The sequence below is a fragment of the Myotis brandtii genome, unplaced genomic scaffold, assembly GCF_000412655.1.
Source record: "Myotis brandtii unplaced genomic scaffold, ASM41265v1 scaffold191, whole genome shotgun sequence".
Lineage (NCBI taxonomy): Eukaryota > Metazoa > Chordata > Mammalia > Chiroptera > Vespertilionidae > Myotis > Myotis brandtii.
In genome coordinates, this window is record NW_005357115.1 from 6,851,466 (window position 1) to 6,878,923 (window position 27,458).

General features: G+C 51.4%; 2 protein-coding genes across 5 annotated transcripts in view; one reads left to right on the forward strand and one right to left on the reverse strand.

The window, feature by feature from the left end:
- The window catches only part of MCFD2 (multiple coagulation factor deficiency 2), a 17,779-nt gene extending 17,634 nt beyond the window's left edge, over window positions 1–145 (reverse strand). The window contains exon 1 of the mRNA XM_005864798.2: window positions 86–145. The gene's annotated coding sequence lies outside the window, so the exon portion shown is untranslated. The remainder of the gene's footprint in view (window positions 1–85) is intronic.
- Window positions 7–27,458, forward strand: part of TTC7A (tetratricopeptide repeat domain 7A) — a 108,707-nt gene continuing 81,255 nt past the window's right edge. For 2 of the 4 annotated variants that reach the window (XM_005864794.2, XM_014538475.1), the window contains exons 1-4: window positions 7–239; window positions 8,164–8,327; window positions 13,344–13,512; window positions 26,911–27,041. In XM_005864794.2, the coding sequence (XP_005864856.1) occupies window positions 56–239; window positions 8,164–8,327; window positions 13,344–13,512; window positions 26,911–27,041 (648 nt within the window). In that variant the 5' untranslated portion in view covers window positions 7–55. Of the gene's footprint in view, window positions 240–8,163; window positions 8,328–13,343; window positions 13,513–15,031; window positions 15,141–19,249; window positions 19,312–26,910; window positions 27,042–27,458 lie in introns of those variants that run through there. The other 2 variants (XM_014538478.1, XM_014538476.1) reach the window with 2 other exon arrangements.

Consider the following 27,458-nt stretch of genomic DNA (forward strand, 5'->3'; position numbering starts at 1 on the left):
CCCGGCCGGGTCTCCACTTCTTAGCCGCACCTCCCATGACAGCGCCCGCGCGAAGATGGCTGCGAAGGGCGCACACAGCTCCCACCTGAAGGTAGAGAGCGAGCTGGAGCGCTGCCGCGCCGAGGGCCTCTGGGACCGCATGCCCCAGCTGGTCCGGCAGATGAGGGCGCTGGTCCTGCCCAGTGGTGGAGGCAGCCGGAGAGCCATCTCGAGCGCCTTATTCACCCCTCCGGACACCGGTGAGTGAGGGAAGGGGCTGGTTCACTAGCTGGAGCGCGCGAAACGCGCCTCCTCCTCCAGGAAGTGCGCCCCGACTGCCCCCAGCCTCGCCGGCCGTCTTTGGTATTACTCTTCCTGTCGTGCTAGTCTTAGGAGTGCCCGGGCAGTTAGAACGGCTTTCCTGCCCCAGGAGAAAACTTGTGCAGGTTGGGTGCTTTGGGGAAAGGGGGAATCGTCTTTTGCTCTCTGCCCCTTAGGATCATGTGGGTAACTCCATCTATTGTGAAATGGTGGTATGGGCACGTGTCAGATTAGGGCTTGGGCTGGACTCTTGCACCACCTTTGAGCTCCCATCAGGTGAACACTGTGTGTCTCCCCATGCCTTCCCCCAAGTCAAGTTGACAGCGGGAGCTCTGTCCACAACAGACCTACTTGGAGGGGTTGATGATCACGGGGGTGGGGTGGTGAAGTGTGAAAGAGGCCCGGTAAGCCTCAGTTTCCCCCTTTGTGGCCGGGCTCGGGACCCTTCTAGCCCTGGCAGCTCGTGGCTTGAGCAGCAGGGCTGGTTTGGCTGGGCTGGGCTCCTGGGTGGGAAAGTACCCTGATGTGGCAGTGGGGGAAACCCCGCCCCCGTCTCCAACCTCAAATCCTGCCCCTGGTGCCTTCAGCTCAGCCTGGAGAGCCCTCTCCGAGCCCTATCTTTGAGCGCTCAGAGCCCTGTGGAAGGCAGTAAATACACCCAGTTATAAAGAGTTTTAAACACTGCCTGTGGAAGGCCCTGTGGAGGAGAAGGAATGAAAATTAGTAATAGTAATAGCTAACACTTACCCAGCACTCACTGTGTGCCAGACACTGTCCTAAGCACTTTAATGGACTCATTACTTCCTCCCAACAACCCCAAGAAACAGGTACTCTTGTTTGCCCCACTTACAGATAAGGATACTGAGGCACAGGGAAGTTAGGTAACTTGATCATCCCGTTGATAAGTGGTGGAATCAGGATTTAAACCCAGATTTCTCAGCACATCCTTGTAATCGCTTGTAGTCTTACCTCTCAAAGATGTGTAGCACCAAATCCCAGCCTGAAGAGTTGCCAAAATGGACAGGGAGGCAGGGAGGTGACCAGAGGGCAATTGCGCATTAGATGGTGGGGCTCAGGAAGCAGCAGAATGTGTACTGACCTCTGACAGTGGAAAGAGCAGAATGTGTCTGTCCAATGAGGGGGAAGGATAGAAGGACACTGAGGGGGGCGAGGTGGCAGGGACGGCCAGTCAGGTTGAACCTTTGAGGTAGTTCTAAGTGTGGCAGTGGCCAGAGCTGGTACATATATGGGAGAAGCTGGTGAGCCCCCGCTTTTAGGGCAGAATAGATAAATTACAGGTTCCCCTCTATCCCCTGTATGGGTTGGTTTGGGGTAAGTCTGGTGAGGGTGGGAAATGGAAAGTGACCCACACAGAAGGCATTGGGGTCTTCTCAGAGGTATGGGAATCTGAGTCAGGTTGGCACTGCGGAGAAACACACTGGGACCAAGACAGGAACCAGGCCTCCTTCGGTCCATCCTGGGCTGTGTTTCCTAAGCTATTCTCTAGCGGTCTCAAGACATTGAATGTTTATTTGTTGGTATCCCAGAAAGAAAGAGTTTAGAGAGCCACACAAGTTAAGAAATTAGACCTAATGGATTAAATATCGTTAAACAGACGTTTAAACTGCAGGACTTATAAGGGCCTTTAATATGCTCACCTGCATGTGATGTTAAAGCCAACGTTAGAGTATAAATACCGCATTTCTCAAACTTCCCTTACTATATTCTGTGAAGCATTATTTGGAAACACTGGTATGACAGTTTATAAATGGTATGGTATAAAGTGCTTTCTTTATTTTTTCCTTTTTTTTTTGTTAATCCTCACTCGAGGATATTTTTCCCCATCAATTTTTAGACAGAGTGGAAGGGAGAGGGAGAGACAGAGAGAGATAGAAACTTCGATGTAAGAGAGGCACATCAATTGGTTGTCTCCCGCACGCACCCAGACCAGGGCCAGGGATTGCGCCCGCAACTGAGATAAGTACCCTTGACTGGAATTGAACCTGGGACCCTTCAGTTCACGGGCTGATGCCCTATCCAGTGAGCCAAACCAGCTAGGGCTCTATAATTTCTGTGGGGAGGACAGGAATTATTGTTCCCATTATATTTTTGTTTTAAATAATTTATTTCAGAGAGGAAGGGAGAGAGAGAGAGAAACATAAATAAGAGAGAATCTTTGATCAGCTGCCTCCTGCATGCCCCCTACCAGGGATCAAGTCCAAAACCCAGGCATGTGCCCTGACCGGGAATCGAACATAGGTCGACACTCAACCACTGAGCCACACCAGCAGGGCTATTGTCCCCATTTTAAACACAGGGACACCAAGACTCAGAGAAGTCACATGATGTGTATGTGGCAGAGCCTGTCCCCAAGCCTGAGCCCCTGCAACCAAGTCTGCTAGTAACAGAGTGGGGCATATGGAGCCTGGCCTGGCTTCACTGTGGGAACTGACCAGCACGAGGGAGATTGAAGGATGGTGGGAGGTCTCTCCTGTCAATTTTGGGGTCAGTGATTTTTTCCCCACTGTTAAATCCAGATACACTATCCCCAAATGCACGCATGCACATGAGCAAGGAAAACAGTGACTCCCAAAGCCCATGCATGGAGCTTTTTTTTTGGATTGTCTGCTATCTTGGTTCTCTCCATGGGGGTTCTTCTTTTTTTTTTTTTTCCCTATAAAAGCCCTCTTTCTTTCTTTCTTTTTCTTTCTTTTCTCTCTCTCTCTCTCTCTCTCTCTCTCTCTCTCTCTCTCTCTCTTTCTTTCTTTTTTTGTTAATCCTCACCCAAGGATGATTTCTCCATTGATTTTCATAGAGAGTGGAAGGGAGAATGAGAGAGAGAAACATCAACCTAGGTACATACCCTTGACCAGAATCGAACCCAAGACCCTTCTGTCCATGGGCTGACACTCTATCCACTGAGCCAAATTGTCTAGGGTTCCATTGGGTTCTTGATCACTTGAGGGACTGAGAGGCTGTTTTCTGCGGGCTGGTGTTGTTGGAACTGACCCCCCGCAACTCAGGAGGGAGTTCCTTAAAGTCCCACCTGGCCTGTTGGACTCTTCTAGTCAGTGACTGGAAGCTTTAACAGTTATATAACTTGGGAGAGGGGAAGAAGGTACTGAGGGGGAGCCAAACCCCAGTTGAAACCCATTTTCCAGACTGAGGCCCTGAGGCCCTGCCGCATCTGTGGGGTTTCCCTCAGAAGCTAGAAATCCCAAAGCATGGATTTCACTGCAGGGAGTAGGAGGGGAGGGCCCCGCTGAGGGGGCTTCTTGCTGGTCTGGTGGGAGTGAAGGACTAGGAGAAGCTCCCTCAGAAGGGCCCCTACCCCCTTTTCCCGTCTGGGGAGGCCGCTCCCCGCCACCGACCCAGGGGGAAGGTGGTTGCTCCTTTTTGCACACTTACTTGCAAACTCACATCCGGTTTAGATTCAGGATGGAGCAGGGGAACCCCGGAGTACAGCTCTCTGTGGTGGGGTTTGTTCGCGTGAAAACAAAGAGCCTATCCAAGTGGTTAAAGAATGTTTCTTCAGATGAAGTGAGAAGGGGTGTTGGAGGCAGGTGGCCTCTTACTGGTTTCAGCCTCTTCCTTCTCTGTCAACGCTTGGAAGGCCCCCACCCTCTGCAGCCCTGTGAGGTGAGCAGCTGTGGAGACCGCCACATCCCCATGTGACCTGGTGAGGAGGGGCCTGGTCTGGACGCCAGGCTTGCTGGCTGAACCCAGGTTTCCAGACAGAGAATTGGCAGGTTGTGGGGAGGGGAACACTGTCCTGCAAATGTGGGTATGGGGAGGAGGCAGGTGTCCTTGAAGTAGGTCTCTGTGACCTGGCACCCTGGAGAGGCCTGGAGAAGATGGGAGCAGAGAGGAAGCTAGCTGCCAGAGTCCTTCAAAACAAGGTGGGTGGGCAGACAGGGTGGCCACTAGGTGGTGGCCTCATTTGAGTCTCTGTCAAGGGCAGGGGGCTGGGCTGGGCTGCCAGAATCAGCACCCAGGCTCCCAGAGTCTCATTCTGTCAAGAAGGGGATGCCCCCAGCAGGGGAGAAGCTGCACCCCTTTACCCAAACCGTGTAGGGAGTAGATTTTGGACAGTACGATGATAAAAAGCAATTTGTTCTACCTTCAGAGAAGGACAGGGAAGCCTCTATGCACCTGGATTCTCGTCTAACAACTGAAAATCAAGAACTTTTAATTTTAAAATATCCTTCAGTTCTATAGACTGGCCAGTTGAGAATAATAGGATGGAAAGAAAGGGGGCGGGGGGGCGGGGGGGAGGAAGAGAAAGATTGGTGCAGGGAGAAGTGAGCAAGAAAGAAAAGAAAGTAAATTCCCAACACCTACTGAGTGTCTGCTAAACAAAACAGAATGAGTGGGGGTGAAGAGGAGGGAAAATGGCTCTGGAGAGGGACCTGAAGTGTTAATTTATAAAATAGTCTAAAACTCGTAATTCTTATCCCTGCCCTTGGAATTAGTATTAATCCTTTTATCTTTTTTAATGATTTTATTGATTTGAGAGAGAGAGAAAGGGAGAGGGAGAGAGAGAAACATTGATCAGTTTGCCTCCAGCACGCACCCAATCGGGGATCGACTTGACCACATGGGTACGTGCCTGACAAGTAATGGAACCGGTAACCTTTCGGTGCATGGGATGATGCTCCAACCAACTGAGCCACCGGCCAGGGCACTATTAGTTTTTAACCTTAGACTGTTCTTTATTTCTAAAGTATCTGAAGCTTTGCTCTGCATGGGATGCAAGGGAGACAGATTATTCTTTGGCTGTGCTATTTTATTGTTATGGGCTGTGGCCGTAATACTATTGCTTATTTTTATTTTCATTTATAAAATGGGAATAATATCTACCTTTTAGGGCCGTGCTGATTAAATGATACTTTATAATAAAATACCTGGCACTCAGTAGGGCCTCAACAAATATTAGTCTCCCTTATTCATTAAAAGGTGAAGGGATTAGCTAAAGAACATATATGCAGAGCCCATGCACACAGACGATAGTGATGCGAGGGCCAAGGAGGGGGAGCCGGGGCCATAGAACATGTACATTTTTTTTTTAAAGTGCTCTTGTGGTTTAGAGCAGTGCTTCTCAAATGATCTGTGAGGACCAGTTTTATGATTTTTAATTCCCAATCTGATGTGCTCTGATACTTTCATAAGATACACAAACGTTTACCCTCCAATTTTTTTATTATTCGATTCAACAGATTCAAAATCATTCTGTCACGTTATTGTCAACCTTTGTTGAACGTGTACTCTAAGTTTCTGCACTTACCTCCAGGGACTGGGTCAAACACTCACTTACCTACCGGTTCTAGTCCGGGGACCACACTTTGAGCAACAAGTGTTCAGAGGACACTCCCAGAATTTTGAGGAGCGGTGCGTGCCCTGGGGAGTATTTCAAGATTGAGGGTTGCCTGGAAGGAAGCTGGTTTCTCCAGGCCTGAAAGGAACCGAGCCAGTGAACCGTGGAGAGCTCTGGGCTGGGCAGTTGGGTGGCAGAGGTGGGGCCAGGTGGCTGGATGGCTCTGCTGCTGCGCAGGTGGGGAACTGGCTGTTGTAGAGCAGAGCCCTTGTGCACTCCCAGGAGGGCGGGACCCGTCCAGGAGGCGGAGCCGGGGGAGAGGCTGGTCCCTGCAAGGAACAGGTTCCTAACCCCACCCCTGGTTTTACAAAGGCAAAACAGGTGAGGGAGAGCAGTTTGCCTAGAGGTGCACCTTTCAGGCACCCGCTGCTAAGCATCCCACCACTCCTTCTGGCCAAGATTTGGAAATGACGCTCTAACCACTGAACAACTAACTGGCTAGGGCTGGATTCTGCTTTCTTATCTATTTATTTTGGAATTCATTCCTCCGTAATAGCACATACTGAGCTTCCTCGTTCCTTTTTATAGCAGCGTGGTGTCCCTTTTTATGGATGTACCATGCTTTAATCAGCCTCCTGTTGGTGGACACACAGGTTTCCTCTAATTTCCTGCTATTACAAATAATGCTACAGGAATGACCTTATATGTAGGTTACTTTACACATTTGCAAGGACATCTGTAGAAGCAAAATTGCTGAGTCAGTGGCAATGTACAAAAATAATTTTGATATATGTTGCTAAATTGCCCTTTATAGAGATCCTACCAACTTCTATTCTATTAGTGATGGATGATAGTTTCAACCAGGTACTTGTCTGGCCATTTCCTCCAAATCTTAATTTGAGAAATCAAGAGGTAGGTATAGCAAAGGATCCACTAAAAGGCTATGGCGTCCCTAGAGGGAACTGTGACTGTCCTCGGGACACTGGGCTTTTGGGATGTTCTCTGCATGGAATCTCCCTTATGGATGGAGAATCTTCAGAGGCATGCAGTTTGGAACCAGTGGCTTTGTTTTGTTATTCTTTTTTATTAAAAAAATATGTTTTTATTGATTTCAGAGAAAGGAAGGGAAAGGGAGAGAGAGAGAGAAACATCAATGATGAGGAGAATCATTGATCGGCTGTCTCCTGCATGCCCCCCACTGGGGATCAAGCCTGCAACCCGGGCATGTGCCCTGACCAGGAATCGAACTAAGACCTCCTGGTTCATGGGTTGACACTCAAGCAGTGAGCCCCACTGGCCTGGCTGGAACCAGTGGCTTTGAGTTGTGACTAAACTGAGGTGGTCCTAAGAGTGAGGAATTCGTGGCACCCCCGGGTAGGTGGCAGGAGAAAGAGCTCTGTGAAGAGATGGGACCAGGCACACATTTCTGGAGACATTTTGGAGTGGCACGCAACTCCCTGAGGCTTGTGGCTGCCTCCTGGGGTAGTGGTGAGGGTCCAGTTCATTCCGCAGATATTTCCTGGGCACCTATGTGAGTAGTAGGCCTGATCCTCACCCAGTTGAAGGGGAAGGACAATGAGCCAGTCACATCAAGCATTACCTCCGGAGCCATCATGAAAGCACACTTGACCTCTGGCCCTGCACACTGAAGCCCCGAATTCTACTCCCACCCGAGTCACTTTTGCTGAAGGTAGCAGGAATATGGTGGTCACTAGATTGGCGTTTTCAATGTGGTGGGGGAGGCAGCAAATTAAACCAAGCAGTATAAATTCACCTGCCAGGCGGTGAGGTCTGCAGATAAGCTGGCATATGTGAGAGAACCCCAGAAAGTGCCGGTACTAAACCTGTTCAAGGCTTTGCCTTGCTGACAAGCAAATCTGCTTCCTACCTCAACTCTTCACTTGGTTGCTAGGTTCTCCTTGGGTCATGTTAAATAAAATGCCTTCAAAATGGAGAAAACCAAATGTGGTTTTATGGAAATTAGGAGCACGTGAAAATGCATTATTAAACTGTCTCATATCATTTTCTTCTCTGGTCATTTGGGGAAATTCCTTCTTGGTCTAAGAACTTATTGTAGGGAGCGGCTATAGGGTCAAGCCCCGGACTGACCTGTGGCAGAGCCACATACAAGTCCCAGCTTGGAGGGCAGAGCCCTCCTGGCACAATTAAGCTTGACCCAATAGCCACTCCCTACACTTATTACCCACAATGGGTCATGGGTGTGACTTTGTGCCTCATTTTCAATTCTGAAGTTCTGGTAATTAGTCCCAAATACTGGGAACTGCCTCCCCAACCACTAAACTAAAGAAAATAAACCCAAAGGAGCGATTTATGCTGGTACAATGGTAGAATTCCTGCTGGTGTGTGTGTGTGTGTGTGTGTGTGTGTGGTGTGTGTTTAAGGCTGTTTAAGTTTATGGAAACAGTGCCTTCATTGATTTTCTCGGACCTGGGAAATTTATGTGCTGGGATCGGGTGGTTGGGTCTCTACAGGGACAAGTCCCAGTCTCCACATGTGCCGTGCTCAGGGATCACTGCCCTGTTTTTCAGATGACTTTGGAAAATTGCTCCTGGCTGAGTCCCTCCTGGAGCAGTGTTTGAAGGAGAACAATGCCAAGATAAAAGACTCCATCCCTTTGCTGGAGAAGAATGAGCCAAAGATGAACGAAGCCAAAAACTATCTGAGTAGTATCCTCAACCATGGGAAGCTGTCGGTAAGTTGTCAGCCCTCCGAGTCTGGGGCCACCTTTCCTCTCCTGCCTCCTATCTGCTCTCAACCTCCCTGAGTTATTCCGTCACCTGAGCCGCATGTGTCCCTTAGGGTTGGCCTTGTGCTATTCAGTACAGTAGCCACTGGCCACATATACGCTTGAAATGTGGCTAATCCAAATTAAGATGTGCTATAAGCGTAAAACATACACTGGAGTTTGAAGACATAGTACAAAACAAAGAATGTAAAAGATCATTAATACTTGACATTGATTACATGTTCAGATGATAGAATGAATTGAGTTGAATAAAATTGTTAAAATTAATTTGACCCTTTCTAATGTGTCTAGAACATTTTATTAGAAAATTTAAATTACACATATGGCGTAAATTATATTTCTATTGGACAGTGCTTGGTTGACTTAGTATGTGCCTGGTCCTGTGTGCTCTTTGGGGGTCTCAGGGAAACAGTGAGCCCGAGATCTAGTTGGAAACAGGCAAACATACAGAGCTGGCTAGCGACGGAAGAGCTCAACAGGGCAAGCCAGTTTAAGTCCAAGTGCATTTATTGAGCACCTACTGTATGCAAGACACCGAGGGAAGTATAGTCTCAGCTTTCTCTAGACCTTTACTACTCAAAGCATGGTCTGCCCACCTATAGATTGGGCATGATCTGGAAGCTGGTTATAAATGCAAAATCTGAATCAGAATCTGCATTTAAGAAGCTCTCTGGGTGATTATTGCACATTAACATTTGAGACTGTTCTAGATTACAGAGTACCCTGAGCTACAGTAGAGGTATTGATATATCATTAGAGACCCAAAGAAGATATAATGTTTCTAGAAATATTCTAAAGTAATATATTTATTAACCTAAGCATTTGGTTACAACCTACTATGTGCAAGGCATTGTGTTATGTACTTTGAGGGCAATAAAGATGAGTTCAGCATGGACCCTGTCCTCCGGGAGGTTGTAGGTCTACTGCGAAGATAATCCCTATCAGCACACTGTCCAGGGTGGACTCTGACACAAGCCACAGGCATGTGTACATGCACAGGCAAGTCTGAGGGGAACAGTCCTGGGGGTGAGGTAGGTGTCAACTCGGAGATGGTAATACTAGGATTGGACCTGGGGAGGGCTGGGCCTTGAAGTGGGAGGGAGATGGGCATATAGAGATAGGACAGAGCGACAGAGCATTCCAAGCTAAGGAAGCAGTGTGTAATCTAGGGGTTCCTCTTGTAAGAGTTGCATTAAAATATGTCAGTTAGGAAGAGTAAAAGGGAATGGTGGGTAATTAGGTTATAAAAGTACAGTGGGTCCAGAGAATGGGGACTGGAACACCACACCAAGAAGCACGCGGCTTTTTCTGTAAGCAGTGCGGGGAGAGTGTTCTGGAAGTTTAAGGTTACCGCCTTTAGACTCATTGCTGTGATGGGATGGTTGAGGCTCTGGGAGATTTCGTATTGGATTAAAATAGCTGCTTGACCCTGAGCATGTCCCCTGACCTCTTGGGCCCTCCAGTTCCCCATCTACCAATCAAAAGGGTTGGACATGATTGGTGAGTCCCAAGCTCTTCCCACTAAGACCTCTTTTAATTTTTTTCTTTCCAGTAGATGCCATTAACTATTTAAAAATTGTTTTTAAAATAAATATGACTTAGGCTTATTGTAAAAAATTCACCACATAAACAAGTGGTTTGAATAATAAATAAAAGGCCTTGTTTGCCACCCCTCAAAACCCTACCCCATTCCCATCCCCGTAGTTGAGCACTGGTCATCATTGGGCGTGTGTCCCACACTCCTTTCTCTGTGTGTTAACCAACACGCATGCACACATATAGAGCTTTCTTTTCTTATTAGAGTCACAGGCTACATATTTGACAAGTTGCTCTTTTGCACTGAGAACTTTCACTTGGAGCTTTCTCCATGCCAATGCCTTTTCCTTTGTATTGGCCTAATAGTAAACTCAAGTATTGTTGTGGAAAACTGTTTTGTTTATTTTATATCGCAGATTTTACCATGCTTTATTCATCAAAGACATACAGAGTCACTGATAACACTGAGAAATGCCCTGTTATCCAGGCCAAAGCCAAAAAAAAAATAACATGGATCAGGCAAAATAAAATATTAAAAGTAGTTTATGGGGTTCCCTATCTTACCCCAAAGGCTGGAGTATGGCTGAGGAGGGGGTGATTTTTCCTGGCAGCAGATGAAATCCCAGGTGGATTCTTTATAGTAACTGATGGGACGAGGAGAGTGGAGAGGCGGGTCCTGGGCATCTCCTCAAGCTACTCTTGGTGGCCTGCCCAGCTCAGTTCTGTGGAGGTCGGTGAAAACAACCATTTGTCATAACTTGTGATCCACTGAGCGCCAGGCATTGCACCGTCTCCTGGGGGCCTCTTCTAACCCTCTCAATGGCATTTTCTAGTATCCCCATTCTCCAGGTGAAGAAACTGAGACCCAAGAGAGGTTAGTCACTTAGCCAAGGACCATAGCAGCAGCTCCAGGACTTACACACAGGCCTGTTTGTCTTCACCTCTCAAGTCCTCATGCTCTTTGCTACTTCTCGGTGCTGTGTCCCTACGTCCTGGAATGGAAACAAGATGATGACAGATGACTTGTACTAATGTTAGTGATGATGGTGACACTTTGGCTCTTACAGGTCCCATTTTGCCTCCCTGAAGCATTTCTTCATCTCTCCTCTCCTCTCACCTTGGTATTCACATGCGGTCGTTCTTCCCTGTCCGTTGACAGAGACAATGAGGCACAAAGACTAGGTGACAGGCCTGCTCCACAGCAGAGGGACTGTTCCCCAGACTGAGCGACTTCCTGCGTAGCCTCCTTCCACTGGGCCCGGGCTCTGTGGTTCCCTGACTATTGGATTGACAGGCCAAGAACATTTCAAATTCAAATGCAGGGGTCCCACAGTGTGGCCAACTTTCAAATCTGCCAAATATGGACATTAAAAAAAATAACAGCAAAACTGTACCATTCTCTATTACCATCATAACACCAAAAGGCAAGACGAATATGCTTTCAGAATTAAGGGCAGCTTTTTAAATAGTATAAATTCAGCTTTATGAAACATTCCCACATTGTCCTTAATGTGTCCCCAGCTAAGTGGAAGCTTTGTTGTAAACTGTCATTGGTCCACCAGGAACCACCTAGCGCCACCCTATCATCATGCCCTGAAACTTGTCCTTTGGAGCATAGCTGCCCTTTTCCCCATTTACAGCAGAACAGGATAATAATAATAATAATAATTACTCATGCCCTGTATTTATCATGCTTCTTTCTAAAGAAAAGTTCAAAGCTCTTTTCTGGACTTTGCCCTATTAATGCTCTTGGCATAGCTGTGATGGGAGGTGAGGAGTAGGTGTTAAGATCTGGCCCTCACGATGGGAAAACGAGGCCGAGCAAGGAGGAAACATGCCTGTGGCTTGAGACCAGTGCAGAGAATAGCAGAGATGTTGCCTGCCTTGGAGGAACCGTGGGCTGCATGCCCCTGGGGGTGTGTAATGTATGGCCCTGGCCCAGGGAGGGGGTGGCCTACTGGGGAGACCAGCAAATGCCCTTGAAAAATTCAGCCTTTGAGAGTTAATCAGTAGTCAGCGGGTCAGGCTTGCAGGAGCTGACTGGGCCCATTTGGTAGAGGCATTGTAGGAAGTCAGCAGGAGGGAGCTCCCTGGTAGTCAGGGAGGCTTCCAGGAGGAGGTGGGCCTGAGCGAGACCCCAAAGGATGGAGGAGGAGCTGGATAGCTTGAGGGAAGGGGAGACTGTTCCAGATAGGGAGCCTGTGTGAGCAAAGGCAAAGGTAGAATGTGTATTTACAAAAACCAAAAGACCATGAGGAAGGAGAATTTGGCTGTGCATGCTCCATTCTCTTAGTTGGTTTCGGAGAGGGCAGTAGATGGTGCGGAGTGGTGGAAGCTTCCCTTGCGGTCTGTCACTGTGCCCCAGAGTCTGTCACTGTGCCCCAGAGTCTGTCACTGTGCCCTAGAGTCTGATCGCCCCGCAGGGAGTCAGGGGCAGCTCCTACCTGCGGAGACAGGCTGGGTTGGGAACCAGCGCTACTTCTCCAGGGAGCTCTGTGGACAGAATGGATGCTGTGTGGTGGGACAGTGCCTGCAGCCTGGCCAAAGGGGTGGTGGGCCTGCTGAGCATAGAAATGAAGACAGCAGACTAGAGTAGGGAGCCCCAAAGGTGGGAGATCTGGAAGCCAGGCCGGCCCACGTCGAAGGCCATAATTCTGGGGCTGGGCCAACCAGACCTCCTCGAGGCCTGAGAGTCCTTGTATGGGATGCAGACTTGGGCATAAGCAGCACTTGGAAAAATAAGGCAGAGAGAATGGGTTTGAATTCAGACACTTGATTGGGCACTTTTATTACCTGTTTCTGATAAGATGGGACGGTGGCCCGTCAGGCCTTCACTCTCCTCCTCCCTTCTGCCCCACACTGCTGATGTCGCCCCCCTCCCCACAGAGGTCCTGCTGTGGTACGGGGGCTTCAGCTTGAGGCCTGTCACCTGCATGGTTCTCTCCAAGGCTTTCTACCTAATTGTATATTTATGCACCCCCACCCCAAATTATATCAGGCCCCACAAAACGGGGCTGGGTCCCTGGCTCCTCACTTGCATTGAGAACAAGTGTCTGAACTCCCGAGTGCCAGCCTTTGCTGCAGCCTCTGGGGGCTGCAGGAGAGAGAAGGCGGCCCAGTCTGCAGGCTGCCTGCAGTGGAGCAGGGTGCATACAACACACACGTGAAACAGTTAGGGGCTCCTAAGAGGATTTCAATACCAATGTCAAGAATTTCAATAAGTAGGTCATGGACTGCAGGTGAGGAGAGAAGGGAACCCTGGGCATGTGCTCGAAGGTCAGGGAAGGCTTCCTGCAGGAGGCTTCCGAGCAGGGTCTTAGGCAGATCGTCATGGCTCCAGTGAAAGGGTGCTCATCCTACCTGCTGGGGTGGGTGAGGCAGGGACTTTGGGCCAGGAGCCTGCTAATGCGGTCCTTGTCCTTTCAGTCAAGGTACATGTGTGAGGCCATGCTGATCCTGGGCAAGCTGCATTACGTGGAGGGCTCCTACCGGGATGCCATCAGCATGTATGCGAGGGCCGGGATCGATGACATGTCCATGGAGAACAAGCCCCTGTATCAGATGCGGCTGCTGGCAGAGGCCTTTGTCATCAAAGGTAGGTGTGGGCACCGCTGGGGCTCCCCACCCATGCCCTGCTCGTTACACTCAGGTTCCCTTGTGCCAGGAGCAGGTGGTAGCTGTAGGGCAGCAGATGCTGGGTTGAGGGTGAGCCTGCTGGGCCGATGTCCAAAATACATCACCTCTGGGTAGTGCCCAGGACCCGACCAGCTAGGTGGACACCAGTAGTAACTGGGCATGCTGGCTGACGGCAGGCACCAGGCTGGATGTCAGAAGACTCAGGTTCTCACCCAGGCTCTGTCGACAGCTAGCTGCCCACTGTGTGCCCTTGCGCAAATCACCTCGTCACCTTTCTTGGCTGCAGCTGACTGATTTGTAAGACAGGGCTGTAATACCTGCCCTCACAGGGTTACCATGACCAAGAGGAATTAGTTGTGTAACCAGGTTGAGAAAGGCTTAAAAATGTGCCATCCTGTTGTCAGGCTGGTGCCGGTGGCTGACAATGACTACAAATCGGGTGCTTGATGGTACAGAGCAGTCTGTCACTGCTCAGATATTTGTTGGGCACATGGCGTGAGTGCCCCGGGGAGGGGAGGTGGTGGCAGGGCCCAGTGACGGGCAGGTCAGAACCAGTTCCTAGGGTGAGGGGTGCTCTGGTGGAGGCCCCGGTACACAGGGTCAGTGATGTAGGAATTTTTAAATATAGGGGGTTGTGAATGGCCCACCTGGGGTAATAGTGCCACTGAACTGGACCCCGAAAGTGTTTCATGTTAGTAGGAGCCCCCCCAAACTTTGTGCTTCAGGCTCCTCCTTGCCAGGATCCAGAAGCGCTGGGATCACAGAGCCTGAGGCGTGGCCCTCTGTCCAGGAATCTTGAATGTTTGGTCATCTCCCTATTTCAGCATAAACCAATCCCCAGAGAAAAGTCTAGAAACGTGTGTGGCCCTGTGGGGATTTGGTGTCCGGCATTGGCAGACTATATGTTACCCTCTTTCCAACATGGAGAGGGACGTTCTCTCCATCTTACATATGGGGAAACTGAGGCCCAGAGAAGCTCTGTGCCTTGTACAAAGTTACCCAGAGATTTGAGGTGGAGCCAGGACAGGAACCTCCACTCTCTGACGTCGGCCTTGGAATATGAGCCCCCACCCCCATTCCTCTGTCTCCCTAGGATCCTGGGGAATTGGCTGTGATGTCTGTGCAGGGCATAGCCTCCTGGTCCCTGGCTGATGGGGCTTCCTGATGGCTGTTGTCCACTGCTGGGGCCCGGACCCCTTTCCCCATTGAGAGACTGTTCCTTCCATCCCAGGAAATCTGCCAAGAATGTCACCCTGGACAGACCCAGCACCAGCCTGCGCAGGGCAGGTGCCCCTCTGGGGTGGTGCAGTCTGTGGGCTCTTCTCCCTTTGCTCTCTCGTTCCCTTCTCTGGGCCCCTGGCACAGGCCAGTCTTGGGGGGAGATCTTCATTTGGCATTTGGGTCCTTTGGGCCTCTTGGAAACCACTTCTGCCACAGACTTCCCGAACCTAACACCTTTCCTTGGGGGTCCTTTCCAGCACTTTTTTCCTGTACAACTGGCTCGGTGCCTACTGCTCCCTGTCTCCTGCTCTCTACTCTTTCCAGCACGCCTCCAGCTTCTTGGTGGTCAGAGGTCCTGCAGGGGAGGTAAGGAACCGGGCACCAAGGCGTGGGCTGTGCCAGCTCCCCGCCCCTCACTGACTGCACGTGGCCTCCCACTTGCCTGCCTCCTCTCTGCCTGTCCTCCCTGTCCTGTGGCAGTGACTGTGCCTGCTGCTTGGCATGCTGAGGTTCACCTGGCCCTGCGTGTGCTTGAGGGAGACCATGCACGTGGCCTCCAGAGTGTGCATGATGTTGATTTTCCTCGGTTTTGGGGGCACCCAGTGGGTTTCCCCATGCACAGAGTAGGGGATGGGGATGGCTGGTCATTGGTCCTGACTCCATTTATGAGCAAGAGGGTGTGTTATTCAGTTCGGGCTGCCAAAGCAAAATACTATAGACTGGGTGGCTTAAACAACAGTCATTTATTTCTCACAGTTCTGGAGGCTGGGAAGTTCAAGATCAAGGTACCAGCAGGGTTGGTATCTGTCTCCTTGGGCTGCAGGTGGCCACCTTCTCCCTGTGTCCTCACAAGACATGGCCTTTCCACCATGTGTGCACCTAGAGCGATCCCTCTATCTTCATCTTCTTGTAAAGCCACTAATCCCATCATTAGGCCCTCACCCTCAGGACCTCATCTGACCCTAATCACCTCCCAAAGGTACCATCACCTTCAGCTCATCTCTAAGATGGGAGGTCGTTGTTGTGCCCACTCTATGGATGAAGAAACTGAAGCATGCCCGGTCACACAGCCGGTGTGCAGCAGAGCTCGGATTGGTGGCCAGGTGGTTGTCTCCCCAGCTTGTGTTCTGCCTGTGAGAGAGGAGCCTACCAGAGGGTGATGGGAAGCAGTTATAGTTATTTCCGAGATGGGTTCGAGCAGACGAGGGTGCAGGAGGTGCAGGAGCCCAGAGAAGGAGGTTCCTGGCACTGACTGCAGAGCTGGGGGCGGGGGCCAGGAGGGACGATGCCTTTGGGTACCATCATTCTGTCCCTGAGGGGAGCCCTAACTGGACCTTGTGGAAATAGGGACTTGAGCCTCTCCCGGCCTCCTTCAGCCCTGAGTAGGAGCTGTGGCCCCCAGTAGAGCCCTGCACCCCTGTCCTGGGGTCTGCTTAGTACAGAAGCAGCCCAAGGCCATGGTGTCAGTGGACGAGTTGCCCAGAAAATTTGCTTGTATATGTCAGCATCAGTCACTTTGGCTCAGAATGGGGAGCCTGCCCCACTCCTAGCCTATTCCCCCAGCCCTGCAATGGCCTTGTTGTGACTTCTTCCAAACCCTTGCCCTCTTCCCAAGCATATCAGACTGGGGGACGGCCCTGGGAAAGGAAATGTTCCCAGTCCATTCCAGGTTCAGATGGTAGGTGCTGCAGCCCACCACAACTTTGGTTTGTGTGTGGGGGGGGTGTGGGGGAGGCAGGGGGAGAAGCGTCCATTTACTTTGTATTTAAAAACAATCCTATATAAAAAAAAAACCCTAATATGCAAATCGAGCGAATGGCAGAATGACCGGTCGCTATGACCCACACTGACCACCAGGTGGCAGATGCTCAATGCAGGAGCTGCCCCCTGGTGGTCAGTGCGCTATCACAGGGGGAGCGCCACTCAGCCAGAAGCTGGGCTCACGGCTGGCGAGCCCATCGGTGGTGGCGGGAGCCTCTCCTGCCTCCACAGCAGTGCTAAAGACCCCTGGGGGTGGGGGGTGTCCACCTGCTGGCTTAGGCCTGCTTCCCGCAGACATCCCCCAAAGGGTCCCGGACGGCGAGAGGGCGCAGGCTGGGCTGAGGGAATGTTGTGCACCGGGCCTCTAGTCTAGAATAATTTGGTTTTGAGGCTCTTCTCGAAAGGTTGCCCACTCTCATAAAGCCCTTGGCAGGTCCCTGCTCCTTTGATTGTGCACTCTGGGCTGTCAGCCCTACCTCTCCACTGAACTTAGAGCCCCTCGAGGACAGGTGGTGGCACCCCCAGTGTCCTCTCCCTCTTCTCCCTTCCTGAAGCCCCACACTCCAGCCAAATGAGGTCTGCTCCCAGTGTACAACATGTTAGACAAAGTCTCTTCCTTCACCTTTTCTTGGGCCACTGTCCTCGCACATGGATAGCCCTCACATTCCCTCAGACACAGCTCAGGTGCCTCCTCTACCAGGAGGCTCCCCTTGGTTGTTGAGCTACAGCATTCTGTCCCTCTTTCAACCTCCCCAGTTACAGGGCAGTCAGTATGTTCCTCCTGCCAGGGGCCTGGCCTCTTATACTAGTAGTTGTACCCCAGCCCAGCTCTCAAAGGGGAAAGTACAATTGGCAAGAACTCGGTACCAGGGATACCGAGAAGAACAGTTAAGGTCCCTTCCCTTGCGGGAGGCAGGCAGGCAGGTGAGCAAAGCCTGCAGCTGGTGTGCCCCGGCTCTAAGAAACAGCTGCTCAGGGGGAGGAGCTAAGCCTGCAGAGGCAGAACTGGTGAGTCACGAGCTACCTGGTGCCACTCTTTCCTGCCCGGTCTCTGCACCACAGGCAGAGTCCGTGGAGTCTGCTGTTGGAAACACCAGGACATGCAAACACCCCTGAGGTGACCGGTCTATAGCTTATTGCCAGGGCCTGCTAGGGCGGGACAGTGGGCCTGCTGCCTCGCTGTGGTGCCTTGGCCATGTGGCTGCCCCCAGTTCTATTCAGTGGGGACCTCTCAGGCCTTGTCACCCAAGAGGGGCATTTGTGAAACCCCCCACTTCCAAACGGGCTGCCACACCTGGGACAGCCTTTTGAGTTGAGTGGTCTGAGGCCTCATTCGCCAGGTTTGGGATCTGTCTGCCTCTGCCTCCCTAGAACTCCCTAGTAATGAGCCTTTGGGCATTTGGCATTAGACCATCTTCATGGATGAGACACTAGAGGCAAAGACTGTGTTGACCCAGGGTCCTTGGATCTAGATCCAGGCCTAGAAGTATGTCTCTTAGCAGCAGACCCCTGGCTCCTCTCAGCACCCCCAGCCCTCAGTTTAATGGGTAAGCCATGGGCTAGGCTGGGGTACACACGCCCTTTGCCCCCAAGTGGCATCTGGTTGTCTAGCAGCATGTGAGAGCCACAGCAGGGGAGCCTGGTGACGTCCTGGGGTGTCGGGCCTTTCCCAGGCCCAGCCCCAGCTCCTCAGAGGGGCTGGTCTTCCTGCCTCCTCCGCACTACCTTCAGCAGGAGCAGAGAATGTCCAGCCCTGATTATCTGACTTGACCCTCGGCCACCTTGAATCGTTGTCCACAGGGAAGAGGGATCCTTAGCAAAGCGGTGTCATTCAGAGGGCTACCAGAAGTGAAGCTTGCCCCCTCTTGTGGGCCCTACTCTGAGCTCAAAAAGTATCCACCATAGGCTTATATTCTGGAATGTTCCACCAGCTGCCCTAAAGTTCCAGCCTCCAGAGCCCAAGGTCTCGCCTCAAGACAAAATAGGCTGAATTTTAACTGCTGCTGCTATGTATCTCGAATTCCAATTTCTTAGCTGGAAGGCGTCAAAATTCTCATTCCCGTACCTGACCTCTACTCAGCCAGTCCTGTACTTCAGGAATTGTCCTCTCTGACAGCACATTTCTGGGATCAGTTTCCTTATAGCCAGGCTTACGGTTATAATGACAAAAATGCAACTCCAACCATCTGGGAAAGCAACAACCCAAAGGGGGAGAGACTAGAAATGTAACTATTGAGTCGTTGGGGTGGGTGGCATCAGGCATAGCTGGATCCAGAAGCTCCATGTGTTGAGGTCTTTCTCAGCATCTCCAGGTTTACATGGTCCTGCAACACGGCACTCACAACCCGAGAAAGAGTGCCCCGGGGTCGTTCCCATCAACCTGGCCGGGTCGCATGCCCACCTGGGACCAGTTACAGTGACCAGCACCTGGGTTGCTGGGTTGGTGCAGGGGTGGGATTTCCCCACCTGAATCTTGTGGACTGAGTTGGAGGAATGGCTCCCTCTAGGAAAACCAAGGTGCTGTTACCAAAGTAGGTGAAAGGTTCAGAGGGCAGAGCCTCAGAGCTGAGGCAGCACTGACTCACCTCAGGCTGCACCCGTAGTAACCAACCGGGTCAGCATTTGACTTGGCTCTCTCTGGCTTTTGGGCTCGTCCAGCAAGTACTGGTTTGATTGGACCGCTGTGTTCCAGAGGGGGGAGTGAGAGAGACCCAGCTAGTGCCGAGCCTTCCCAGGGAGGACTCACCTGCAGAGGCGTGAGAGCAATGCCTTCCAGGTAGAGTCCAAAGGGAAATGGAGGCGGCTTTTTTAAAGGCGGGGTGTAATCACACCTTCTTGGAGCTAGGAGGGGTGCCTGTCGGAGGGAGTGGGAAATAAGGAGGCATTGACAGCCCAGCAGGTGTCTCTCCATGCTGGTGTTCTAGAACTTGGGCCAGATAGCCCCACCATGACCGTGTGGCTTACAGTCAGGCCTTCCTGTTGGTCAGCGCTGTGTCTGGTCTGTCTGGAGCAGAGGGGTCTGGACCCCTGACTGGAGTCTAGGACAGGGCCTCTGTGGACCCAGGGTGACACGCTGCCCTCTTTTCAGCCGGTCCAAGCCCCAAGGCGTGTTCCCAGCTTTGATGGACACGCGGGGTGCTTCGGATCCTGTACCTTTGACATCTCAAACCTTTCCCGGTTCACCCCCAAACGCCCCAGTGCCAGTGTCCACCCCTCAGGGGCCTGTTCCGTGTTGCAAGGCGTCCTTCCTCTCAAGCCTTCCTGTGCCGCTTCCATTTCTGGCACCAACTCAGTGTGGTAGGGATGTGGGGAATGACCCCCTGCCCTGAGTGTACTTTGGGGCTGGCTGTGGCCCCACAAATGAGGTGTAGGCCCCTTGAAAACCAGTGTGCCCCGTGTTTGAGCCTAGCCAACCCCTCTCGCTCACAGCCCCGCATCAGGGAGGCCGCAGGCCATGCTCTGGGCAGGCTTGCCTGCTGGCTGGCCAGTGAACGATTGGCCTGGCTATGGAGAAAAATGGCCCCATTCGCCCAAAATACTGCAGTGAGATGCTAAATGGTGAAGGTGCTGTGGAAAGTAAAAATGTAAAAAATACTAAGCAGCCATGAGAATTTGATTTGCAAATTCTCTTCTCACCCCCACAAGATTTGTTGTTTTTGTTCTCTTTTAGTCAATACACCTCCAGCTATTCTGCTCTCACCTGGGGTTTTGTGGCTTATTAAAACTTTAAAAAAAAAAAGAAAGAGTACCAGGCGTTCCCTAGGGCAGAATATGGTGACATATTTGATTCTGGTTTTGTTTTTTTAGTCCTGGATTGGCAGGAATTAGCTGTTTATTTTGGTTTCCTTCTTAAAGGGGCGTGGGCTGTTTGCCTTGCGGGGAAGGAGGTCAGCACTTTTGGTTCTGCAGCCCTGGCCCCAGGCTGCGGGCCATGGAGTAGGAGCCTGGCCTCCCGGATGGAGAGGCATGAGCGGCCACTGTTGGGGCATCTCGGAAGGAGGCGGGTGTGTGAACTGTGTGCACACCAAGCCTTCGTTGAGTATCTTTCTGGGCTGCAGCATACAAAACAGGGCAACACGGCAGACAGGCTCCCAGGAGGGGACACCCTGGGGCTGGAGGGGGGAAGTCGGTTGCTCGCCCCACACCTTCTGTTGGTAGCCTTTTCCTCGTTGTGGGAGGCCACCCCAGAGAGTAGTCGGTGGGGGTGTGGGGTGTGAGCAGGGCTTCGAGGGGTGCATTTGAGAAACCAGCTTCAACACTAGGGTAGACAGCTGTAACTAACTGAGCCGTCAGCTACACCTGGGCTGGCCAGCAGCCTGCGATTTGGAACCTCTGACTAACTTGAGGGTAAGGAAAGACACCTGGAGTCTGGGCCGAGAGAGCAGACAGAATTGGAGCCAGAGACCTGGATCTAGTCTGGACTCTGTCACTTCTAGCCGAGTGGTGGTGGGAGGAATCTCCTCGCCCTGAATTGGATTGTTTATGTGTCCTTCTAGGGAAGAGCTAACCCGTACCTGAGAGGTCATTGTGAGCATCACTTGGAAAGGTTTTCTGGCAGCATAGGTGCTGCTCGTTATAATGCCATCTACTCTCATTTTCACAGCGCCCTAGGAGGCAGGCATTGCTAATACGTAATCCCATTTTGTGTTTGGGGAAACTTGGATCTCTGTAAACATTTTGAGATATAGCCTTCCATTGTTTTCCAGTTTTTTAATACTGGTTTATATGTGTGTGTTTTTAAACAAAAATAAGTTCATAAATCACACTTTTAATATATTTTTATTGATTTCAGGGAGGAAGGGAGAAAGATAGAAACATCGATGATGAGAATAATCGACCAGCTGCCTCCTGCACACCCCCTACTGGGGGTTGAGCCTGCACCCTTGGGCATGCGCCCTGACCGGGAACCTAACCGTGACCTCCTGGTTCATGGGTCGATGCTCAATCATTGAGCTACACCAGCCAGACATATTTTTTAAAGTTAATATTTTTATGAAACAGTTTCCAGTACACATCGACATCACTACTTAAAGTGGCTGCGTAGCAAGCCTTTCAGTGTAAGGATCTTTTGTAGTTTAGCAAACTTATCCCATTATTGATCCTGTAGGTTAAATCTCATTTTTTTGTCCACCGATGGACACTTGGCTTGTTTCCACCTTTTGGCTGTTATGAATATGGGTGTACAGATATCTCTTCTGGATCTTCCTTTCAATTTTGGGGGGTATAAATACCCAGAAGTGAAGTTGCCAAGTCATATGGTAATTCTATTTTTAATTTTTTTGAGGAACTGCCTGGCTGTTTTCCACAGCGGCCGAACCATTTTACATTCCCACAGTTGCCCACTTTTGTGTGTGATTTATGAGGGTTCTTCCCTACCTGGCCTTGAGGCTTCCTCCCTAAGGGCTGAAGCAGCGGCTTGCATTTCTTCCTCTCCCCACCCCTGTGGGTGCCCTCTGTGGGTGCCCTGTGCTGTTGGACCTGCTGGGTAGGCGAGAGGGAGGGGTCCCACCCGTGTGGAAAGTTCCGCGGCAGAGGAAGCATTGTGCTCTCCACCTCTGCAGCCAGGCCCAGGGCCCCCAGGGTGGGGCTTCTTGGAAGGGCAGCTAGCTGTCTGGGATGTGATGAGTCATCCCAGGCTGAAGAGGCTGCCACCAGCCTGGGTGCCGAGCCCAGGGCTGTACCAGGATCAGCCTGTGTCCAAACCGAAAGTTAATGAAAGAAGCAAGCGCTCCTCTCTACCAGGGCCCTCCCTTGGCTGGTAGAGCTGGTGTTTTCACAGAAAGGCCCCTTTGCCAGTGGAGTCGGGAGGTAGTGCCTGGCATTTCCTGCCCCGGCTCCTATCTGATTGACAAGCCTGTGTTACAACCCCCGGGGTCCTCCCAGGGCCTGGTGGCACCGGAGCAGCCCATCTCCATCTGGATCTAGTGTTGGAGTCCAGCCACTTGGGCAGAAGCGCTCAAAGGCAGAGGGCGAAGGGGAACCCACCAGCTGGAGTCCCCAGCATGTTTTCTATCAGATGTTTGTGGGCAGGAAAATGGACCTTTTTATGAGTCAAAGAGCAAACAGGAGGTAAAGAAGCCTCTTTGTATGGGCGGAACGGGTGACCCTGGTTGAGAAACGCCGTTGCCAGCTCCAGAAGCTTCTGTCCTGTGCATGCTGGAAATTATTTCCCAGAGACCACCTCAGTGACCGCGCCCGTCTGCTTCCATCCTTCAGTTCCCCAGAATCACAGCTGCTTCCTTAATTTTAGGTAAATTATCATCCAGGAAGGGGCACAAATCTTAAGTGTATAATGTGATGAGTTGGACAAATGTAAATACCCATGTAACCAACACCCCAATAAAGACGAAGGCCGTTTCCATCACCCCAGGACGTTCCTCGCCTTTTCCCAATTGGTCCTCTTCTCCCCTCCCCACCCCCCGGCAGTGATTGGTTGATTTCTATTAATATAGATTAATTTTTTTCCTTTGTTGAGTATTATTTAACTGAAATAATACAGCATGTACCTTTTGATCTGGCTCCTTCTGCACAATATAATTTCTGAGAGATTCGTCTATGTTGTATGTATATCAGGAGTTTGTCTTTTTGTTTATTTCTGAGTAGTATTCCATTGTAAAAACAATTTGTTTATGAATTCTGCAAGAACTAGTTTTGGAACAGAGAGGGAGAAACCCAGTGGGCTCTGTACTCAGCATGAGTGTGTACGTTTGCTCATCTACGCTCCCATCCACTCACTCAGTGCCAGGCCCTGCTCTCACTGGGTGCCCAGATCAATCAGAAATGGGCAGAGAGGATGGTGACCATGTAGGACAAAGGCTCACACAAGGAGATGCAGCTAAAACGTTCCGCTGGTTTGAGGTTGTGCAGCTGAAGAAGGTTTCAAAGAGGAGGTGGTTTTGCTGTGAGCATCCAAGGACAATAGGATTTAGAATTCTCGGAGAATTGGGAGCAGAAGGAGAAATGAAGCACAGGAGGCCCCCCAGACAGATGTTACTAAGTTCACTGCTTTGGGACCCCTCAACTGCAGGCCTGGGACCGGCAGCCTGAACCTGCAAGGCCACTGGCATGGTCTATCTTAGTTCAGGGCCCATAGGGGGGGGCAGGAGGGGAGCCAGCCAGCGGCACATCTCGGGCTGGGGGGCAGGGTGGCTGTGTTAAAACAGGGCCACGCTGCCTTCTGGAGTTGGTGGTGTCCTCCTGCCACCTTCAGTTGGTCTCCCAGGCTAGGTCTCGGGACAGCTTGTATGTTTGCCCCACCTTCCTGCTGGGCAGACAGGCCACATGACTGAAGAGCAAGGGCTGGGCCGCACGGGCAGGGAGCAGTGGGGCCGCCTTCTGCCTTCTTTCTGCAGCTCCTCCACTACTCCATCTATTTCTCCTCCCCCTTTAGTCCTCTCCAGTGAGGAACTGAAATGGTTGTGAGTCTTTGGCAGGAAGCAGTTGACACTCAGGGACACAAGGAACTGAGTTTTTGTGTTGAGCAAGGGCCTTCACCTTCACCACTTCCCCCTAGACCGAGCCACCCCGACCTTCAGACCTGCTCACACCCCAGCCAGGCAGAGGGCAAGGTCACTGGATCCGTAGAGTTGGGATGTAGCCAAGAAAACAATAATAATTCCTCACCTTGTATTGGCAGAGACTTTGTACTTTGTCAGACATGATCAGGCTTGCTGTTTCTGCAGCCAGCCAGTGCTTGCCAAGCACCTACTGTGCGCCAGGTTGTGGAAAGGTGAATGTGATAAGGTCGATGCCTTTAAGGAGCCTACAGGCTAGCTGGGCAAATGTGTGAACAAATATGTGTAAGAAATGGTGGGGCAGGTATGTATAAAGTACAGACCGAGATCCAAGAAGGGAATGGTTGGTTATACCAGGTATGTTGGGAGGGGCATCATAGAAGAGACTCAGTGGGGCAGAAGGAGAGAGGTAATTTGGGGTAGACGGGGGCGGGTGGGGGGGGGGGGGGGGGGAGCATTCTAGGCAGCAGTAGCAACTTGACCAGGGTCAGCAGTTGGATGCAGGAGGCTGGGTGTGGACATGGCAGTTATGGTGTATGAGACAGCTTAGGCTGCTATGACAGGTACCACAGGCTTATATGCCACAGACATTTATTTCTCACCGTTCTGGAGGCTGGAAGTCCGAGATCAATGCACCAGCATGGTCGGGTTGTGGTGAGAGCCCCCTTCCAGGTTGTAGGCTGCCAACTTTCACTGTGTGCTCACGTGGTGGCAGGAGGGAGGGAGCTCTCTGGGGCCTCTTTTATAAGGGCTCTATCCCATTAGTGAGGGGTTCACCCTCAGGACCCAATCACCTCCCAAAGACCCCACTCCCAATACCATCAACATATGGATTTGGGGGGAACACAACACCCGATCTACAGCATATGGCGAGAGGCAAGGCTGGAGCGGTGGCAGGGATGGATCTTGGAGGGCCTGGAAAGGAGCGTTAGGAGGTTGGACTTTGGTCTGTAGCAGTGGGCACTCCTGGAGGGCTGTAAGTAAACCTGGCAGGATCGCCCTGGGAGCCGTGTGCAGGATGGATTAGAGGGAGGCTGGAGGCAGGGAGGCCAGCTAGGAGGCTGATGTGGGCATCCTCTTGAGCAGTGGGTAGTAAGGGAAGGGAGGGGAGGGCATGGTTATCGGTTGGATGTGGAGGGTGGAGGGCAGGAGAGAGTTGAGGATTCTGTTCTTATAGTTCCTTCGGTCAGTCCATCTTGAGCACCCAGTGCATGTCAAGTACTGTGTGGGGCACGAAGATGAGAGAGACTGGTTCTGCCCATCGGGAACCGGCAGTCTAGGACAGCCCCCTCCAGTCGGGTCTGTGCGAGTTGCAAGTGACAGAAACACAATTTAAACTGACTTAGACTCAAAAAGAGGTTGGGACGGGGGGAGGTTTATAAGTTTCAGGGGGTAGAGCTTCAGGCAAGGTGCTCAAATAGTGTCTTTAAGAACCAGCTCTTTTCCATGATATCTCACCTTTACTCTGCGTAAGCACCATTGATTTTCTTTCATGACTAAGTTTATTCAATCTTTCCTGACTTAAAAAAAAACAACGGATACAAATGTAGTTGTTTTCCCTTACCCCGGTCACTTCTAGTAAGTATAACAGTGCTTTTCCTTCTTGGCTTCTTAGATTTTTTGTTTGGGGATTTGGGGTTTTTTGTTTTGCTTTGCTTTAGCACTCTGCTTTTATTTTAATTTTAAAAATGTTTAATTGTGGTAAAGAACACATAACATAAAATTTACCATCACCCTGGCCAGTGTGGCTCAGTTGGTTGGGTGTCATCCGGTGCACCAAAGGTCGAAGGTTCGATTCCCAGTCAGGGCACATGCCCTGGTTTCGGGCTCAATCCCCGGTAGGGGGCATGCAGGAGTCAGTTTGATGGATGTTTTTCTCTCTCTCCCTCTCCCTCTCCCTTCCTCTCTCTCTAAAAATCAATAAACTAAAAACAACAACAAAAACATACTAACCGTTGTTCAGTGCACATGCAGCCGTGTGAACTGCATTCTCGCTGTGCAGCTTCATGTGCAGGCAGGCTTTCCCCGACATTTCCGGGCCGACCTCTCACCAGCTTACCAAGTCCAGTGGAAGGAGGAACTGGTTCTTTCTTGGCTCAGACTGGGCCGTGTGCTCCTCCTTAGCCACTGACTGTGGCCCTGAGGGTGGGTCAGCCCGGCTGATGTGCTGCCCTGGAGGTGGACGGGGTCATTGCCCTTGAACCACGCAGGCTGAGACTGCAGGAGGGGTGCTCAAAGGGAAAGTGAGGTGCTGCTGTTGAAAGAATGGGAAGTGGAGGCACAACCAGCAGATGTGCATCCACTCTCGGCCCATAAGACCTGGGTGCAGATCGCTTTGGCGAGATAGAAACTGGTTCCACGGGAGAGGTGCATGTAAAATGCTGTGTAACTCGAGCATTGAGCGTCTGCCGTGTGCTGGGGATGGTGGATGTCCAAAGAGAATCACATTTGTCCACAGGGAGCTCTCAGCACCCCAGGGAGAGGAGCTGGCACAAGTAACCAGTCTACAATGCAGGGTGCCTGGGGGTGTGGGTGTTTTCTCCTCGAAGCCGGAGGGAGGGTCGGGAATGGTTCCTGGAGAGGTTGGTCTGGAAGCATAGGTAGGAGTAGGATGTGGGGGTGTCACAGTGTGGTTCCCCATGTGGGGCATGGGTGCCTGCTGTCTGCCCACTGCTTGATCCCAGCTGCTGCTAATACCACCATTGCTTAGCCCCCCTCTTCCCCTCCGCAGACCTCCGCCTCCCGCTGGCTGCTCCAGAGCCTAGGTCTCCTCGGTGGAGCCCGCCCCGGGCCCCGTGGGAAGGACCTGGAGTCGGGGGGCCCGAGCAGGGCAGGTTTGAGGTGCTCTCCTCCTCCCGCAGGCCTCTCCCTGGAACGCCTCCCCAACTCCATCGCTTCCCGCCACCGCATGACTGAGCGGGAGGAGGAAGTGATCACCTGCTTCGAGAGGGCCTCCTGGATCGCGCAGGTGTTCCTGCAGGAATTGGAGAAGGTGAGCTGGGAATTACAGCACCGGGCTCATGGCTGCCCTCTACTGAGAACCTACCTCTCAAATTAGAAAAATGTGCCCTGCACGCCTCCAAAGACACCCTTTTAGACAGCGGGTGTGATGGCAGAGTAGGTGAGATCGGCATCCTGCAGGCATCTGCAGGAGGAGGTGGTTATGAGCTGAGAGTCTTCGAGCCCAGGAGATACTTGAATCTCACTCACCTCCTTGGGCAAATGTCAGAATGTCCACCCAGCACCTGAGCTTGTGATGGAGCTTTTTGGCGGAGTCCTCCTAGGGCTCAGTCTCAGCACTCCTGACATTTGGGGCCAGATAGTTCTTGGTTGTGTGGCTGCATTTTATAAAATGTGGAGCAGCATCTCTGGCCTATACCCACCGGATGCCAGCAGCCATTTTTGGTTG